General features: G+C 50.1%; 1 protein-coding gene across 8 annotated transcripts; it reads right to left on the bottom strand.

The window, feature by feature from the left end:
* Positions 1–1,739: 1,739 nt before the first annotated feature.
* On the bottom strand, positions 1,740–15,889 carry DNAL4 (dynein axonemal light chain 4). 8 transcript variants are annotated; one of them, XM_066257850.1, is made up of 7 exons: positions 15,779–15,857; positions 13,642–13,752; positions 7,034–7,178; positions 5,892–6,097; positions 4,815–4,898; positions 2,776–2,874; positions 1,740–2,152 (listed from the first exon to the last, which is right to left on the bottom strand). In XM_066257850.1, the coding sequence occupies exons 4-7, from the start codon at positions 5,958–5,960 to the stop codon at positions 1,976–1,978; spliced, it is 429 nt and encodes a 142-aa protein (XP_066113947.1). In that variant the 5' UTR covers positions 5,961–6,097; positions 7,034–7,178; positions 13,642–13,752; positions 15,779–15,857; the 3' UTR covers positions 1,740–1,975. The 8 variants fall into 8 exon arrangements, with proteins under 8 accessions (XP_066113947.1, XP_066113937.1, XP_066113966.1 ...); XM_066257840.1 differs by lacking the exon at positions 13,642–13,752 and having other exon boundaries at positions 15,779–15,878; XM_066257869.1 differs by lacking the exon at positions 7,034–7,178.
* Between the last annotated feature and the right edge of the window lie 1,145 nt (positions 15,890–17,034).

Here is a 17,034-nt window from a genome sequence, read left to right as displayed (position 1 = left end):
AAGGAAAGGAAGGAAAGGAAGGAAAGGAAGGAAGGTCCCTGGAAAGCATAGCTGCTATGGTCCCCGGGTACCTGACCTGGCCCAACAGTGAGCACACCACCGTCTGGAGGTAGTGGGGGGACAGTTAGGTGGGGAGTGGGTAGGGGAACCCATGTATGCTAGGCCCTTTACCAGCCTGATCTTGATGAATTTCCACACAGTCCTGAGGGAGCTGGGTGTCATTCCCCATCTACAGATAGAAAGAAAAGTAGCACGCCCAAGTTGAGCAGTAAAGAGAGTAACAGCACACACACACAGGCCTGAGTCTCCCAACAACCTCAGGAGGCTGGTGCTTTTATCTCTATTCCACAGACCAGGCAAGCAAGGTACAGAGAGGTAGGAAGCGCAAGGTTGGGCCTGAGCCAGATTTGTGGACGGCAGAGCCCACACTCCCAGCACCACACTGCTTTGGTTAGGGCAGGGCCAGCCTCACTGTTTGGCATCACATGCGGCACATTAGAGGAGAGAACAGATGCAAAGCAGGCAGTTAATAACCATAGCTATCCCAGACCTTGGTGTCCCTCTCCTTTCATTCCCGTCTGCACATTGCCAATTTCTCTGGTAGCACCTGGTGTGGCGCAGGGCTTGGCCGGCCCAGGCCTCCCCACCTCCCCACCTCGCCTCCCCATCTCCCTGCCTCAAGTCCCAGAGGGCCTAGATCCCAAAAGCCACCTGAGTGGATGGACGGTCAGCTGTGGGCAGTGACCTGACTTCTTGTTCTTGTCTGTCCCATTGCACCTAGCTGAGGACCTACACACAGCAGCAGCTCCAGAGAGCACGTCAGTTCCCATGTGGGCCCACAGAGCTCCTGCCTCTGCTCCGCCACACTGGGCTTTGTATGAGCAAGCTTTAGTAGCCTGACAAGACACGACCCAGCAGACCTCATTAAAACGACTCTCAGCCACAGAATGACGTGACTGGGCCAGGTGCCAGGACTTCTAGGCCTCAGTGTCCTGGGTGGGCCATCTAAAGAGAGGGCCCTGTGGGTGTGAGGAAGGTAGGGACAAGAGCAAGGGCCCCAGCTCTGCCCATGTGCAGTGTTTTCAGGTCTGAGACTGGGATTCAGAGGCCAGCACCTGAACGCCATCCTCATGTCACTTCTGCCTCCACATTTACTCCTGCATGCCTCACCCTGGAGTCCCGGCCCTCTCTGGGTAAACCCCTCTCTCCCTTCAAGGGCTGACTTTTGGCCTGACCCTGCCAGAGGCCCTCCCTGACTCCCCTGGCTGGGTGTGCAGCCCCTCTGTCCTCCTCCCAGAATGCCCGTTTAGGCTTTTGACTTGTCAGTTTCCACACTCTGTTAAATGACTGGGTTAGTGTTCCTCCCGATCTGCTGTGCGCTCACTGAGGGCAGGGTCTGTGGCTCCCATCTTCATACCCGCACTTCCGGGTCCTGGCACTCAACAACTGTTGAATAAATATCTTTGAACGGAACCAAATTATGTGAGACTGAATGTACCTCCACAGTAGCTCAATCTGACCACCAAGGGTGTCCAGTCAGTGTCCACCTGGCCCTGTCCGACTGCACTCAGCCAGAACACGAGGCAATGGGGAGGGGGGCGGGGCCCGGGGTGTGTGTCTAGGCACAGGGTTTCCAGCAGCCTCACTGTCTTGCCAGAAGTCTCTGGCTTCCTGGGTTACACCACAGTCTGAGGACCCTGCTCACGTCTTCCCCCAACCTTAAGACGCTGTAGCTCGAGTCAGTTTTTGACCATTTTAATTGCAAAAAACAAGACATTTATATAAATAAGACCGCTATGTAAAATAGGATTCACCCTTCTACTAAACGCTTCTCCCCACACTCAAAAAGAATGTAGAAAACCCAGCAGAGATAAGAAGTACAAATAGCATGCGGTCCCTGATGAGAAATAACTGGCAGGCCAGGTTTCCCTGCTGAAATGGGCCTCACGGTGAGTGCGCTCCTGGCCCAGGCGGCTCACCGGGGCTGACACCTTGAGACACTGCTCCAGAGCAGTCCCCACACCCTCAGCCACTGGTCACCAACTTCGCGGGGAGGCAGTGGAAAAGGTTCACGAAGCCTTGGGGTGGGGAGGCAGGAGGGGATGGGGGAAGGCTGCTTGGTCCTCAGGCCGAAGAAGCCGGGGCTGTGGAGCTGTTGGTCCAATGAGATGCAGTGGTTGTTCAGCCTGGGGTCAGACTGGAAAGGGGTTTCTGGGGAGTCACCACTCCTCCAGAGGACAAGGAGAGAAGCTGCCAGTGACCCTGGAGAAGACAGGCTCCTTCTCGGACCATTTGCATATGGTCAGTAATGACAAGGATAGTGACAGCTGCCAGCAGTGCTGGGTGGAAGGGCAGGGGGCTCCTGGATATAAGAGGGAGCAGCTCTTGAGAGAGGTGGGGCTAGAACACACTGGGAGAGAAGTTCCGCCTCCCCACCTTCCTACCCTGTCACATTTCACATCTCTCTGCCCTGCCCTGCCCTGCCCTGCATCAAGACCACTGCCGCTGCCCCTCACACCCTGGGACTCAGAGCCTGGGGAGAGAGATGTTGATAAGCTCACACACTGGGCATGGCTCAGGACACCAGTACACAGGACAAAGGACAGACCCCGCGCTCTCCTTCAGAAAGCTAGGACATGCCTGGGGCTGCTCCCATGCCAGATGGAGGGCAGGAAGGGCCCTGAGGGGGAGGGTTGGGGAGGGGCAGCGTCAGGAGCACTTCCAGACACACACGGCCAGGGTCCCCCCGAAGTACAGGTACAGGAGGTTCTTCACCTCGTGTGTGATCTCAAACCCGAAGCCCTCGCCAATCACCACGTGCCAGGAGGAGCCGAACTTCTTGTCCATCGTCTCTTTGATCATCTTGGCGGCACTCTGGAACAAGGAGGACGCTTATTACAGGGGGTGCCGAGGGCGAGTGCATGAGTCAGCTCTGTCTGGGGGATGCAGGAGTCCTGGCAAGAGAAAGGTCTGCTGCCTCATTACTGTTGTTCTGTTCCTGGAACCATCAGAACGGCTTTCTAACAGGCCAACTCCTGCCAGGGCTCTACACAGGGACAGAGAACCAGACGTCACCTCACTGGTCAAGCTCACTGGCTTACGTGGCAGAGCAGGCACCAGGTCTGGGGACAGAGCCCCAGGTTTGCGTTCTGGCCTGCCATTCAGTGCCTGTTCCTGGTGTCAGCGCCAGGCTGTTCTCAGGACTAAACGAAGTCACATGGCGAGAGCACCCTGCAGACTATGCAGGATAATTACCGTCACAGCGAGGTGTTGGGTTTATCTCTAGGGAACAAAAGGCTTTTTCCCTAATGAGTTTGGTAGGCTCCCGGAAGAGAAGCTAGACTGCTTCCCTCAGTCATGGCAACAGCTCCCGCTCCTTCTTAAGCTCACTCTTTCAGAAAATTTCTTTCAATAAGAGCTCTAGCCTGACCTGTGGTGGTGCAGTTGGATAGAGCGTTGATGTGGAATGCTAAGGTCACCAGTTGGTTCAAAACCCTGGGCTTGGCCAGTCAAGGCACATGCAACAAGCAAGCTATGAACAACTCAAGTGAGGCAACTATGAATTGTTACTTCTCATTCCCACATCCCTCTGTAAAATCAATAAATAAAATCTTTTTTGTGTGTATGTCTGTGTGTTACAGAGACAGAGAGAGTCAGAGATAGGGATAGACAGACAGGAAGGGAGAGAGATGAGAAGCATCAATTCTTCATTGCGGCACCTTAGTTGCTCATTGATTGCTTTCTCATATGTGCCTTGACGGGGGGGGGGGTGTGTGTGTGAGTGATCAGCAGAGTGAGTGATCCCTTACTCAAGCCAGCAACCTTGGGCTCAAGCTGATGAGCTTTGCTCAAACCAGATGAGCCTGTGCTCAAGCTGGTGACCTCGGGGTTTCAAACCTGAGTCATCCATGTCCCAGTCCGACGCTCTATCCACTGTGCCACCGCCTGGTCAGGCAATAAATAAAATCTTAAAAAATAAAAAAGTGCTCTAGGGACCAGGGAAGTGCAGAGGCCCCAGTCTTTGTGGGGCAAGCCATGCCTAGGCTTGGGCATCTGCCATGCACCAGCAGTACCCACACTGTGCCAGGTGCCATATCAGCACTTGTTCCCACCATCTCAGTACTCACCACTCAATGCATCCTTACCACTGCCCAGTGAGGTGGCAGCACCCCTACCCCCGGTTACAGATTAGGAAACAGGCTCAGAGATGAGAAGTGGCTTATCCAAGGTTACAGAGCTAGGAAGGGCTAGAGATGAGATTTGAACTTGGGCCTCCCTGGCCCAAAGCCTGGGCTCTCATTGGCCAGGGTCTGCCTGCACACTTGCTACCATGACACTGACTTTGTTCTCATTCACCACCTGATTAATGAATGACATTCCTGTGTTGATGCCTACTGACCATATCACCAGCACCGAGAACAGTGCCTAGCATAGAGATGGTGTCTAACATCTTTTCTGAATGGATGAATGGATACACGAATGAATGCCTGGGTGGGCCTCTGTTCTCTGCTGGAATTGAGCCAATGGAAAGGTGTCCTGTTCAGCAGCCCACTGAGACAGGGAGCAGGAGCAGGGGTGTCATGAAGACCCCTCTGGCTTTTCTCCTTCTAGGGCTGGGCATAATCACCAGATTAGGGTCGACAGACTGCACCAGCTTCTTCCCTCTCCGGCCTTCCCCAGGCTATAAATGTTTCCAAGGAAGGCACTAGCCTGTTCCCAGCAGGACTCTGGAGCTGGCTGTGAGGACTGGGGTACTTGATTCACCCACAGGGGTCACCAAAGGCACGAGGGGCCGCCTGTACCAATGGCAATACCTCGTTGTTGTTGGAGAATTTCTCACAGGCCGTGACACATAGCTCCATGGTCTCCACTCGCATCTCCTCTGGCATGTCCGAGTGCTAGAGACAGGGCAGGGGTGACAAACAGAGAGAGGCTTAGCCCATGACCTGGTCTCTGGGCTGGCCTCTCTGTCCCAAGCTTAAGGCGCGGACACTGGGTAAATGCCCTGGCATAGGCCTGGGCAGAGCCCAGAGAGGTAACCCATCTCCTTACTCAGGACATGCAGCTGGGGAACTGGGGGCATGGACTCAAGCTGAGCCACATGGGCACCAAGGCCAAGCCCTTCTGCAAGGGTAAGAAGCTTCATCAGCACCACACTCCAGCAGACAAAAGTGCTGGAAGAAGAAGGCCGGCCCAGGCAGTGGAGAATGCTGGCTACAGAAACGGTTTACAAGCAGCCTCAGAACTCAGCCGGATCTCGCCCCAGAAGCCTGGAGGACAGCCTGGCCACTCTGCCGGCTCCTGGCTCTCTAGCTCTTTCTCAGTCCACTTCGCTGGGTTCCCTCCCAGTCCCAGTGCCAGAGGGCCCTCGGCTTGTCTCCACTTTCCTCTTCCTTAGCTATCTGCTTTCTAGGGGATCTCAGCCTGTTCTGCGGATTTATTTATCTTGTATATGGGGAGGGGTCCTGTAATTTCATCCTCAGTTTTAATCTCTTTTGGGTTCTGAACTCCTACATCCAACTGCCTACTTGACAACCTCACTCAGATGTCAAAAAGATAACTCCTGCTTCTCCCCATAAACCTTTTCCTCCCCTTCCCTCTCCAGGGAATTAAAACTATGTTGTTTAAATCTTTAGTACATGTGCGCCAGGCCATTGTCTGTCTTATTCACTACTATATCCACAGTGCCTAGAACAGTGCCCAGTATATAGCGGTGGCCTAAACAAATACTTGTTGAATGAATGAATGAATGAAAGAATGAATTACTACTGACTACTAGCTCTCTAGATCTGAGCCAGCAAAGCCCTTAACTTCCTCCCACTGCCTCCCCAGCCTCTCTCCAAGGCTGTGCGGGCTCTGTGGTTACCCTGGCTCCCTCCCCTGGGGCTTACCCTGACCAGAGGGAAGGTCTGCAGTCTTTTATAATCAGCCTCATCTTTCTTCCCTTCTGCTTCTCCCATGATCCTTCCACTGCAACCACTGGAGAAGAAAGTGGGCTTTAAGAAGGTGCTGGACAGGCAATTAAGACACACCCACGAGATTCAGGAAGCAGACCCTGCCAGCTTGGTGGGAGCAGAAAATCTTTCCACAAGTGGTGCTGTAGAAAACAGGAAAAACCAGGAGAAAAGAGTTCGCTTTAAAACCATACATCACAAATTAGAACTGTCTCAGCAACAATTTGACACCTCCTGGTCTTAACTCCTCCGCATCCTTTTCCAAATGGCCAGCAAGTCTGCAGACAGGAGGATGAGTCAACATGAGATGCTGGGACCCAGTTAAGAACACACTGGTATAATGCTGTAAGCCCACACTGTCATTATCAAGACAAACACTGACTGTAGGCCAGGCCGAGGACGGAGCCATGAGCTAGCAATGAAAAAATGATGCTTCTCTGCATGCCCATTATGTACATGATCCTACTCAGTGGATGTGATTAGAAAGTTAACATCAGGTCATGAGCCAATTCTGGACTTATGGGAAAGTAAGTGCCTCCTTCCACAGGTCCCTGATCTGCAGAGGAATGGGAACAGCAACATCTGTGTCCTCTTTGGCATGCCAGGCTCTCTAGCTCTTACTGCCCAGTTCCCCTCAGACCACCCAGTACTGTCTGATGGCTCAGGGATTGGAGGCCAGGGCGTTAGTTAGCTCAGGAGGTTAGTGCTGCTTCTACCACTCACCCAGTATGGCCTCCTCATCAGTACTCCTTCCTCATCAGTAACATGAGGGTAGTCACATCTATCTCAGGAGGCTGGTACAAGAATCAAATGAGACAATGTATATAAACAATGATCACTGGCCCAGGCATGTGGTCAATGCACTGTCCTGCCCTACCTCTGGCTTCTGGGGGAAGCAAATGAGAGAATATATGTAGATATGACTGGTAAGTTATAAATCTATATACAGGTATAGATTTTTTCTTTCCAAATGCAGTTATTTAAGAACAGATGGGACTTTTCCAAAGAGATGGGTCTGGGCCCTAAATGACTATAGGCATTGCTAGAAATCCTGGTGTTTATCTTATAATTCAATTTACCCTGTAATTTAAAGGACATTTTGCCGCTGGCTGGATAGCTCGGTTGGTTACATCACGAAGTGCAGAGGTTGCTGGTTTGATCCCTGGTTAGGGCACATACAGGAAACAGATGTTCCTATCTCTGTCTCTCTCTCCCTTCTTCTCTCTAAAATCAATAAAATAAACACTAAAAATCTTTAAAAAAATAAAGGACTTTTATCTCAGAAGAAATACTAACATAAATGAATACAAATTATCATATTGTTAAACCCTTTTTAAAAAAAATTATTCATTTTAGAGAGAAAGAAAGGAGAGAGAGAAAAACATCAATTTGTTGTTGTTCTACTTATTTATGCATTCACTGGTTGATTCTTTTTTTTTTTTACAGAGACAGAGAGAGAGTCAGAGAGAGGGATAGACAGGGACAGACAGACAGACGGGAACAGAGAGAGGTGAGGAGCATTAATCATTAGTTTTTCGTTGCGACACCTTAGTTGTTCATTGATTGCTTTCTCATATGTGCCTTGACCGCGGGCCTTCAGCAGACCGAGTAACCCCTTGCTTGAGCCAGAGACCTTGGGTCCAAGCTGGTGAGCTTTTGCTCAAACCAGATGAGCCGCGCTCAAGCTGGCGACCTCAGAGTCTCGAACCTGGGTCCTCTGCATCCCAGTCTGACGCTCTATCCACTGCGCCACCACACGGTCAGGCTATTGGTTGATTCTTTTATGTGTTCTGGCCGGGGATCGAACCCATAACCTTGGTGTATCAGGATGATGCTTTAACCAACTGAACTGGCCATGGCTTGTTAAACCCTTTTTAAAAAAATCCATATTGGGCCCTGGCCGGTTGGCTCAGTGGTAGAGCGTCGGCCTGGCGTGCGGGAGTCCCGGGTTCGATTCCCGGCCAGGGCACACAGGAGAAGCGCCCATCTGCTTTTCCACCCCTCCCCCTCTCCTTCCTCTCTGTCTCTCTCTTCCCCTCCCACAGCCAGGGCTCCATTGGAGCAAAGATGGCCCGGGCACTGAGGATGGCTCTGTGGTCTCTGCCTCAGGCGTTAGAATGGCTCTGGATGCAACAGAGCGACGCCCCAGAGGGGCAGAGCATCGCCCCCTGGTGGGCATGCGGGCGGATCCCGGTCGGGCGCATGCAGGAGTCTGTCTGACTGCCTCCCCGTTTCCAGCTTTGGAAAAATGCAAAAAAAAAAAAAATCCATATTGAACAAATATAGACAAATGTTATTTCAGTATTTCCCCCATTTCCAAGTGAAGTTATTTTCATGGCATAACCACTGAACCCCAAAGGTGCCTAGCATAGAAACTAACAGGTAGGTAATGACAGGTGATATTTAATAGGTTTCCAGTGTGCTGGCCAGTGCTCAAAGTGCTTCATGTACATTTACCCAGCCTACCACTGCATCTACCCCATGAGTCAGGTCCTATACCAACAGAGGCACAGAGCTGTTAGGCTGCTGCCCGAGGTCACTCAGCTAGTAAGTGGCAGAGCTGGGCTTTGAATCTAGGCACAGCCTCTGCTGTGGGCACTCCTAATCCTTCATCAGGCCTTCTCTTGGCACTGATACACAGTAGTACTCACAAAACTGACCTTGGGTAAGTGACCACTAGTGTGGCTCACATGACTCCAGCAGTGAGATGTTCAATCTTCCCTTTTGATGTCTACCATTCTAATGCTAACTGGACCTTGTCTGGGCAAGCTCAGAGCTTTCCGTGTATTTTGCTGGCTGTACTCTCATCTTCTCTCTCTCTCTGGTGCCTCCGCAGCCCTCAGCGCCATTCCATGTGCCCCCCCCCCCTCCCCGCCCTGCTGAAAGTCTGGCAGCATCCCATCAAAATGGCATTTTCTGATTCCTCAGTGGACAGATGGCTCCTCTTATCAATTCTGGGCACTCATACTATTCAGTCATTAGTTGTTTTTGTCTCTACATATAAATTGGCAAATTACCAAACACAATCTCTTTGTACTTGCCGCTCATGTTTCTTATTTTACAAAATCCAGTGAATCCCTTTGTCTTTGCTCATTAACGGTAAGGCCACAGGCGGATTTAATGGCAGGCGCACTAGGCATGGGCCTGGGCCCTGACTTCTGAAGAGACCTGCAAAACCCCAACTTTACTCTTTTTTTTTTGTATTTTTCCAAAGCTGGCAACAGGGAGAGACAGTCAGACAGACTCCCGCATGCGCCCGACCGGGATCCACCCGGCACGCCCACCAGGGCCAATGCTCTGCCCACCAGGGGGCGATGCTCTGCCCCTCCGGGGCTTCGCTCTGCCGCGACCAGAGCCACTCCAGTGCCTGGGGCAGAGGCCAAGGAGCCATCCCCAGCGCCCGGGCCATCTCTACTCCAATGGAGCCTTGGCTGCGGGAGGGGAAGAGAGAGACAGAGAGGAAGGAGGGGGGGGTGGAGAAGCAAATGGGCGCTTCTCCTATGTGCCCTGGCCGGGAATCGAACCCGGGTCCCCCACACGCCAGGTCGACGCTCTACCACTGAGCCAACCGGCTAGGGCCCCAACTTTACTTTTTTCTAATGTAAGGGGCCCAATATTTTCTTCTGCGCCCGGGGCCTCAACCGACCTTACTCCGCCTCTGGGTAAGCCTACCTCCAATTCCTCCTCTTCCTTTAGTACAGGCCACTTCACGCTTCCTCTACCACAGCACCAAGGGGTGACAGAAGGTGGTGGCTACACTGATGATCAAAGGAGAAGGACTTTAAGGTTCGTTTGCATTTACTATGGAGTCTATTCTTAGTCCTGCAATTTTCTAGTGGGAACAACTTAAAATTCTGAAGCAGGTGCTTATGGATCTTCTACCTAAATATTTCAGTTTGATTCAATTCATCTTTAGCTAAAAAGTGCCAGCATGGAGGGCCTGGAAGGGCACTCAGAGGCAATTGTGCACATGACTGCCCTTGGGGAGGTGACAGCTGCTTGGACTCCCCTACAGTATGTGGAGTCCGGATGAAACAAGACTCCAGAGTACTGCCAAATCCCATTCTTCAGGAACACAGGGAAAAGCCATTGGGAAACTTTGGGAAAAGGAGCATTGCTCTGTGGAGCAGAGAAGGGGCAGGACCAGGAGGCAGAGTACTTCAGCGTGTATAGCAAGTCTGTAACTGAAATAACTTCTTCCCTCTTCCTTGCTTTGCAGCGCTGGGCAAGTAATTAAACCTGAGCGGGTTTCTTCCTCTGTGAAAGAGGATCATCCCATCTTAGCTTCAGAAAGCTGGCACAAACACCAAGCATTCGCATGTGAGCATTTTGGAATTTTAAAGCTCTCTGAACTGTTACCGTCTCACTATTCTCCCTACCTCCATGTTATTAGTATGGAGCGAGGACTCTAACTCAACCACGTGTATTAAAGACCATGATTGAAAATAGCTTTTCATAACCACTACAGGTACTTTTGGGGCCCCAAAAGGGAGACTTAAAGAATGAAAAGGAACAGTTATAGATGGTGCTTCCAAGTACAGAAAGGTAGGGGAATTTTTTATGATGCTGTTTCATTAGAGTAAATTACAGTCATTCAGACATAATTCAAAACCCCGCTGAAAGAATGCTACCAAAAATAGTGGATCTAGAGGTTTTAATAACCTTATCAATCTTCCATGCAAATGAGTGTGTACTTGACAGCTTCAGGCCAGAGAGAAGTAAAAGCAGGCCTAAAAGATAGCCCTTTAATAATGCAATTATGTCCATGGCCAGCATACTTGAATCTGCTGGGTACCAAAGCTCAACATGTCCCAGGGTCTGTCCTGGTGCACAAGGCTAGCGGCAGCCTTGCTCTCCCCTGCCCTTGATGCTCCTTCTCACCCAAGGGTCCATCTGCGTGCCTGACAGCCTCGCCCATGTCTGAAGAGAAGCTGCTCCTAGGTAACAGGAGGCACAGGGCTCTTCAGCTCATCGCCTTGTCAAAGCCAGTGTCACTTGCCCCACTGTCTCCTGTTCTTTTGTGGTAATGACCTCAGTCATCCTTTATTATTTGGCTTTTGAAGTAGTATTTGGGAAGAATCCTTCAGAGGGTTAGAGAATGTGGGAGGGATGGGGGAAATAAATGGATTCTGGGAAATAAGGCCCAAAGTGTTGCCAGCTACTCAACACCTGAAAGGAACACACTTGGCCCACTGACCACCGTGAGGCAGCAGAGAGGAGGGCGGGCACACCCAGAGCAGGGCACACGGCTGGGGAGCAGGCTCCACAGGCAGGTCTGAACTCACATCTCCGTCTGTCTCAGGCAAGTGTTCACCTCTGTAAGCCTCGGTGTTCTCCTCTGGAAACTGGGACTAAGTAGACCCAACAGTGAGTGTAAACTCATTACTGGTGGAGTTAGATGGGAGCTTCAACGTCCTTCCTCATCTACCAGCCAACTAGCCATCTAAGCATTCAGCCAAACAAACCAATATAATCTGAGTTCCCACCCTGTGCAAACTGAAGGAGGAGAGTCACAAGAAAAGTCTGCAAACACAGTCCAGGACGGGCCTGGGCATCAAGGTGTGGGCACACCGTGCTTTCACAGTTGCCATCGTGTTTCATCTTATCCCAACTTGTGGAGGCAGCATCCATCTCAGTCCTCACACAGGCACCTGGGTTCAGAGAGGTTTTGACACAGACCCAAGGGTGCACAGCCAACAATGACAAAGCCAGGATCTGAACCCACATCGATTCTTCTGATTCTACCTTTGTACTTTTTCCCTGTCACCAGCAAGTAGGAGACAAGACAGACATGCAAACAACTTCAATCCTCAGCAGCCACCAGTCCGGGTATACCTCCTACTTCCAGCCATATCAGGGATACACGCTTGTACCCCTTGGACAGTCCTTCTGCCTTTCCCTGACAGTCCACCCCTGCCTTCTGGCAAACAAAAAACAAAGCTGGTAAGGTGAGGACACAGGGGCCTAAGGGCTTGGGGACATGCAGCCAAGATGACAGCGATGAGGTCAGGAAACACTACTTAGAAGGTCTGGATTTCACAGATTGATTTAAAATGGGGGAAGCAAACATGGGGTTAGCATTTTTAAATTTCACTAAGAGCATTAAAAACGCATCATCTGCCTGACCAGGCGGTGGCACAGTGGATAGAGCATCGGACTGGGATGCGGAAGTACCCAGGTTCGAGACCCCAGAGGTCGCGCGCGGGCTCATCTGGCTTGAGCAAAGAGCTCGTCAGCTTGGACCCAAGGTCACTGGCTCCAGCAGGGGGTTACTCGGTCTGCTGAAGGCCCGCGGTCAAGGCACGTGTGAGAAAGCAATCAATGAACAACTAAGAAGTCGCAACGCGCAAAGAGAAACTGATGATTGATGCTTCTCATCTCTGTCTGTCCCTGTCTATCTCTGCCTCTGTGTAAAAAACAAACAAACAAAACAAAACAAAAAAAAACGCATCATCTTCTAGAAAAGAAAGTTTTAATAGTAAGAAGGAGATGACTACAGGATAAAGAATAGTCCTTCTCCTGTACACACAAAGATTTATTTTTTATTTTTATTTATTTATTTTTTTACAGGGACAGAGAGAGAGTCAGAGAGAGGGACAGATAAGGACAGACAGACAGGAACGGAGAGAGATGAGAAGCATCAATCATTAGTTTCTCGTTGTAACACCTTAGTTGTTCATTGATTGCTTTCTCATATGTGCCTTGACCGTGGGCCTTCAGCAGACCGAGTGACCCCTTGCTCAGTGACCTTAGGTCCGAGCTGGTGAGCTTTTTTTGCTCAACCCAGATGAGCTCATGCTCAAGCTGGCGACCTCGGGGTCTCGAACCTGGGTCTTCTGCATCCCAGTCCAACGCTCTATCCACTGCGCCACCGCTTAGTCAGGCCAAAGATTTATTTTTAATTGCCCTTCTTTGTTCTCATTTTACTGAGGTCCAGTGAAAACTTCTGATGTGCTTTAGACCATGGGAAAGGAGAGAGAGGAGGGGAAGGAGGGGAAGGAGGGAAAGGAGGGGAAGAAAGGAGGAGGGAAGGAGTAAAAATGGTAGAGGGGAAGAAAGAGGGGGAGAAAGGGCAGTGAGGAGGAAAGGGGGGAGTGAGGGGGAGTGAGGGGGAGTCAGGAGGAGAGAGGGAGAGAAAGAGAGAGGGATCAAGACATTTTACTTATATATAACATGATGTAATGAACAACACTGACTCATGTTGTGCACAGATTTGGATGAGATCCCAAACATTCTGATCAAGATAACAAAGTACACCAAAAAGTCATAGCTATCCCAGCAATCAGCTCTGCATAGCGGCTGCTAACTATAGTGGGTTTCGCAGCCTCCCACCTCCCCTTTCCCACTCAAGAGAACAGATCTGAAAGAGACTAAGATGACATGATCACAAGAATAAATTGGAGTTAGCACTGGCTTATTTTTCAAACTATCATTCACAGTTGCTCATTACTGGTGACATCTCACAAGCAGGCATCACTGAGCAGTGTGTCGTGAGTCCTGACAGTCACCTGGGGCTGCACGACTTCCTCTGTTCTGCTGTAAATGTCCCAGAGCACGAAGTCCAGTGTCTGCCACATGGCAGAAGACCAACAAAATACCCAAGTTGTAATTAAATTATATTTCATTTGTCCCTTGGAAAGGGAGAGGACATATCAAATTCATTCCACAATATTTACTGAGTACTAACCTTACACAAGGCAATAAGATGGGTGCTCCACATACAGGACCTCATGACTCCCCTTGATGATTCTGTCAGTCAGGCACTATTATCCCTACTTTTCTGATGACCATGTGCAGGCTGAGAAAAGGAAAGTGTCATTTCCCTTGGCTAATAAATGGAGAAGCTAGGATTCCATCAGGTATATATGACTTCAAGCTTATGCTTTCCCAACTTCTGCACTATATGTAAGAGTCCCTGCTTTCAAGGAGCTTCCTTTCTGACAGACCAACACACATTCACAAGGAACTAACTGGTTCATGACAGAAAGTGGTAAGTGCCACCAGACAGATGCAGAGATAGAGGAAGGAGAATTCTAGAGGGGAGGGACAGGGGTAGCTTTTGGGTCAGGCCTTAAAAGGTGAGTAGGAGGCCCTGGCCGGTTGGCTCAGTGGTAGAGTGTCGGCCTGGCGTGCAGGAGTCCTGGGTTCGATTCCGAGCCAGGGCACACAGGAGAAGCGCCCATCTGCTTCTCTACCCCTCCCCCTCTCCTTCCTCTCTGTCTCTCTCTTCCCCTCCCGCAACCGAGGCTCCACTGGAGCAAAGATGGCCTGGGCGCTGGGGATGGCTCCTCGGCCTCTGCCCCAGGCGCTAGAGTGGCTCTGGTCGCAACAGAGCGACGCCTCGGAGGGGCAGAACATCGCCTCCTGGTGGGCAGAGCGTCGCCCCCTGGTGGGCGTGCCGGGTGGATCCCGGTCGGGCGCTTGCGGGAGTCTGTCTGTCTCTCCCCGTTTCCGGCTTCAGAAAAATACAAAAAAGAAAAAAAAAAAAAAAGGAGGAGAAGGTACCAGAGGTAAGGACACCAATTAGGAAGCTACAGCAATGGCCCAGGTGACAGACATTAAAGATTTGAACCAGGGTGGTGGCTTCAGAAATGAAGGGATGTGAGATCCTTGCTAAAGCAGAACCAAAGCAACTTGACAACTGCCTGAGGGAGATGGGCATGGCAGAATGACGGATGATGCCCTGGGAGGATGGTAATGCCCCTAAGAGACACTGGGGAAGTCATATATACCAGATGGATAGGGAGAGAGCAGGCTAGTCTGACTTGAGAACTATTGAGTTTAAGTTGCTGGTGAGATGTGCAAATGGAGGTGTCTCATCAGGAGTAGGTAATCACTGAATCATGCATCATTAGGGGTGGAAGGGAAGCCATTGAGTCCAACCATCACCATCAGTATGGCAATTTCTACCCCCACCCCCATCCTGAAGTATCCCTAATCATGGAAACCCAGGAGAAAGATCAGAACTGGAGAACTGGATTTGATGGTCAAGTGAAGAAATGACAGCTCATACTAAGGGAGTTGGTGGCACTTCTGGAGGAGAAAATGTGGGATGAGCCAAAGGAAGAAAAGTAACAAATACTGAATCTACATGGGACCGGACTCTACACTTCATATTATCCTCAGAATTCCCAAAGGAGATACTCTGTAGCATCCTGATTTTACAGGAGCCCAGAGAGATAGGGTAACTTGCTAGGGTCCTGCGATTGGGAATCCAAATCAGGTCTGTGAAGTTCCTTTCACTACATACTATTATTCCTCCAATGGGAAGCACATCCTCAGGGAAGCCTACAAGTGGGTCAAAGAATCACAGCCCAGAACGTCAGAGTCGAAGAGGTCTTGGAGATCATTCAGCCCAACTTCTCGTTTATAGATGGGGAAACTGAGGCCCAAAGAGGGAAACGACTAGCCTGGAGTCCCAGCATGTCGCTTACTGTCCAAATCAAGAAGCAGTCTGGGCCAAGGCTCTGGCGACCACAGGCCCAGCCACCAGAAAGGGGAATTACTCCGCGAAAGGTTGGGGATCAAGGTGCTGGGGGCGGGGTTCGGGTCCCGGCGTATGGGGGAGCGCAAAGCTGCACGGGGCCTCGATAGAGGAGGAAGATAATAGCGGCCTGCACAATTGCGACGACGAGTCTGTAACCCTGAGCTCGCAAGTCTAAGTGAGATGGGGGTTGGGAGGACTTGGGGCTAGGGACCAGCAGGGAGGAGACTGAGATGGGGCCTCCGCTGTGGGCGAGGCCCCACCAGCCCCGCGGTGCTTCCTGGCTTCCCTTCGGGCCGGCCCTCCCCACCCGGCTACCCGCCGAGCCCCGGGGCCTCACCTGCTCCCGCGGGGGCTGGACCCGGGGTTGCAGCTAGCTCTCCCCCACCAGGGTTGTCAAGGAGCAAAACAAGAGTGTCTTAGCAACAGCAAGGAAGTCCAACCCCTCACCGGACGTTGACAAAAATATCACTTCTTATTGGTGAATAAAAGTGTCTTTCAATGTTAAAAGGCCCTAAAACGTAGAAGTTTGTACGGAAAGGGGCGTGGCTTAGAGGCTAGGGAGGCGGGACTTCACTTATAGTCGTCTTAAGTGGGCCTGAGAAGCCGGGAACACAGCGATTCTCATTTTAGAGAAACAAACTTTTAAGAACATTTATTGCCTTAGGAGTTTCTTTTAGTCATTTGAAATTACAAATGAAATTTTTTGGTGTGGTGACACTGAGATGCTACTTTATTAAGATCTCAAAAGCCTAATAACCAGCATTTATGTGGGACTTTACAAAGATATCTCACCTGATTCTTACCACAATTCTTTTAGCTAAGGTGACCAACCTTTTACAATGAAAAGGAGGACAAAAATAAATAGAAGAAAACAATATCGTAAATAAAAGAAACATTTTATTCATTGCAACAATAATACAATGTAATATGATAAACACATAATAAAAACATTTGTAATATTTAAATTGTAATTATTCTTACATGCCTATTAATTTTTTTTTAATTTTTTTTAATTCATTTTTTATTTATTCATTTTAGAGAGGAGAGGGAGAGACAGAGAGAGAGAGAGGAGAGATAGAGAGAGAGAAGGGGGAGGAGCTGGAAGCATCAACTCCCATATGTGCCTTGACCAGGCAAGCCCAGGGTTTCGAACCGGCGCCTATTAATTTTTGATAATAATTGTAAGAAAAAAGTACTCATTTAGATACAAATACATCACATGACACGCATCAATCAAATATGGACATTTCCCAATTAGTCTTCCATTATGAAAAAGGAAGACATTTAGGAGAACACTTTTTGAGGGAGGACAGAACTTACAAAAGAAGGACTATCCTCCCTAAAGGAGGACGATTGGTCACCTTATTTTAGCTAATAGAATTTGTGACCTCCACCTGAACCACGGTTTAGAGGCTAAATGACTTACTTGTTAAAGGAAAGAATCAAGGCCCTGGCGGGGTTTCTGAGTTGGTTGTAGGGTCATCCCCATGCGCCAGGGGTGTGATTTAATTCCCCCAGGCACATATTTGAATCAGCCAATGAATACAGGGATGAATGGAACAACAAGTCTACATTTTTCTCTCTCTTTCCCCC

The sequence above is a fragment of the Saccopteryx bilineata genome, chromosome 1 (genome assembly GCF_036850765.1).
Source record: "Saccopteryx bilineata isolate mSacBil1 chromosome 1, mSacBil1_pri_phased_curated, whole genome shotgun sequence".
Lineage (NCBI taxonomy): Eukaryota > Metazoa > Chordata > Mammalia > Chiroptera > Emballonuridae > Saccopteryx > Saccopteryx bilineata.
Note: the sequence above shows the minus strand (reverse complement) of the source record. Positions and strands in the feature narration are given on the sequence as shown.

Coding starts and splice junctions, on each gene's coding strand:
- DNAL4 (XM_066257832.1), bottom strand. CDS start 5,960: ATGGGAGAAGCAGAAGGGAAGAAAGATGAGGCTGATTATAAAAGACTG. Junction 4,899..5,891: donor AGACCTTCCCTCTGGTCAGG/GTAAGCCCCAGG, acceptor CCCTGTCTCTAG/CACTCGGACATGCCAGAGGA. Junction 2,153..2,775: donor GGTTTGAGATCACACACGAG/GTGAAGAACCTC, acceptor TTGGACCAACAG/CTCCACAGCCCCGGCTTCTT.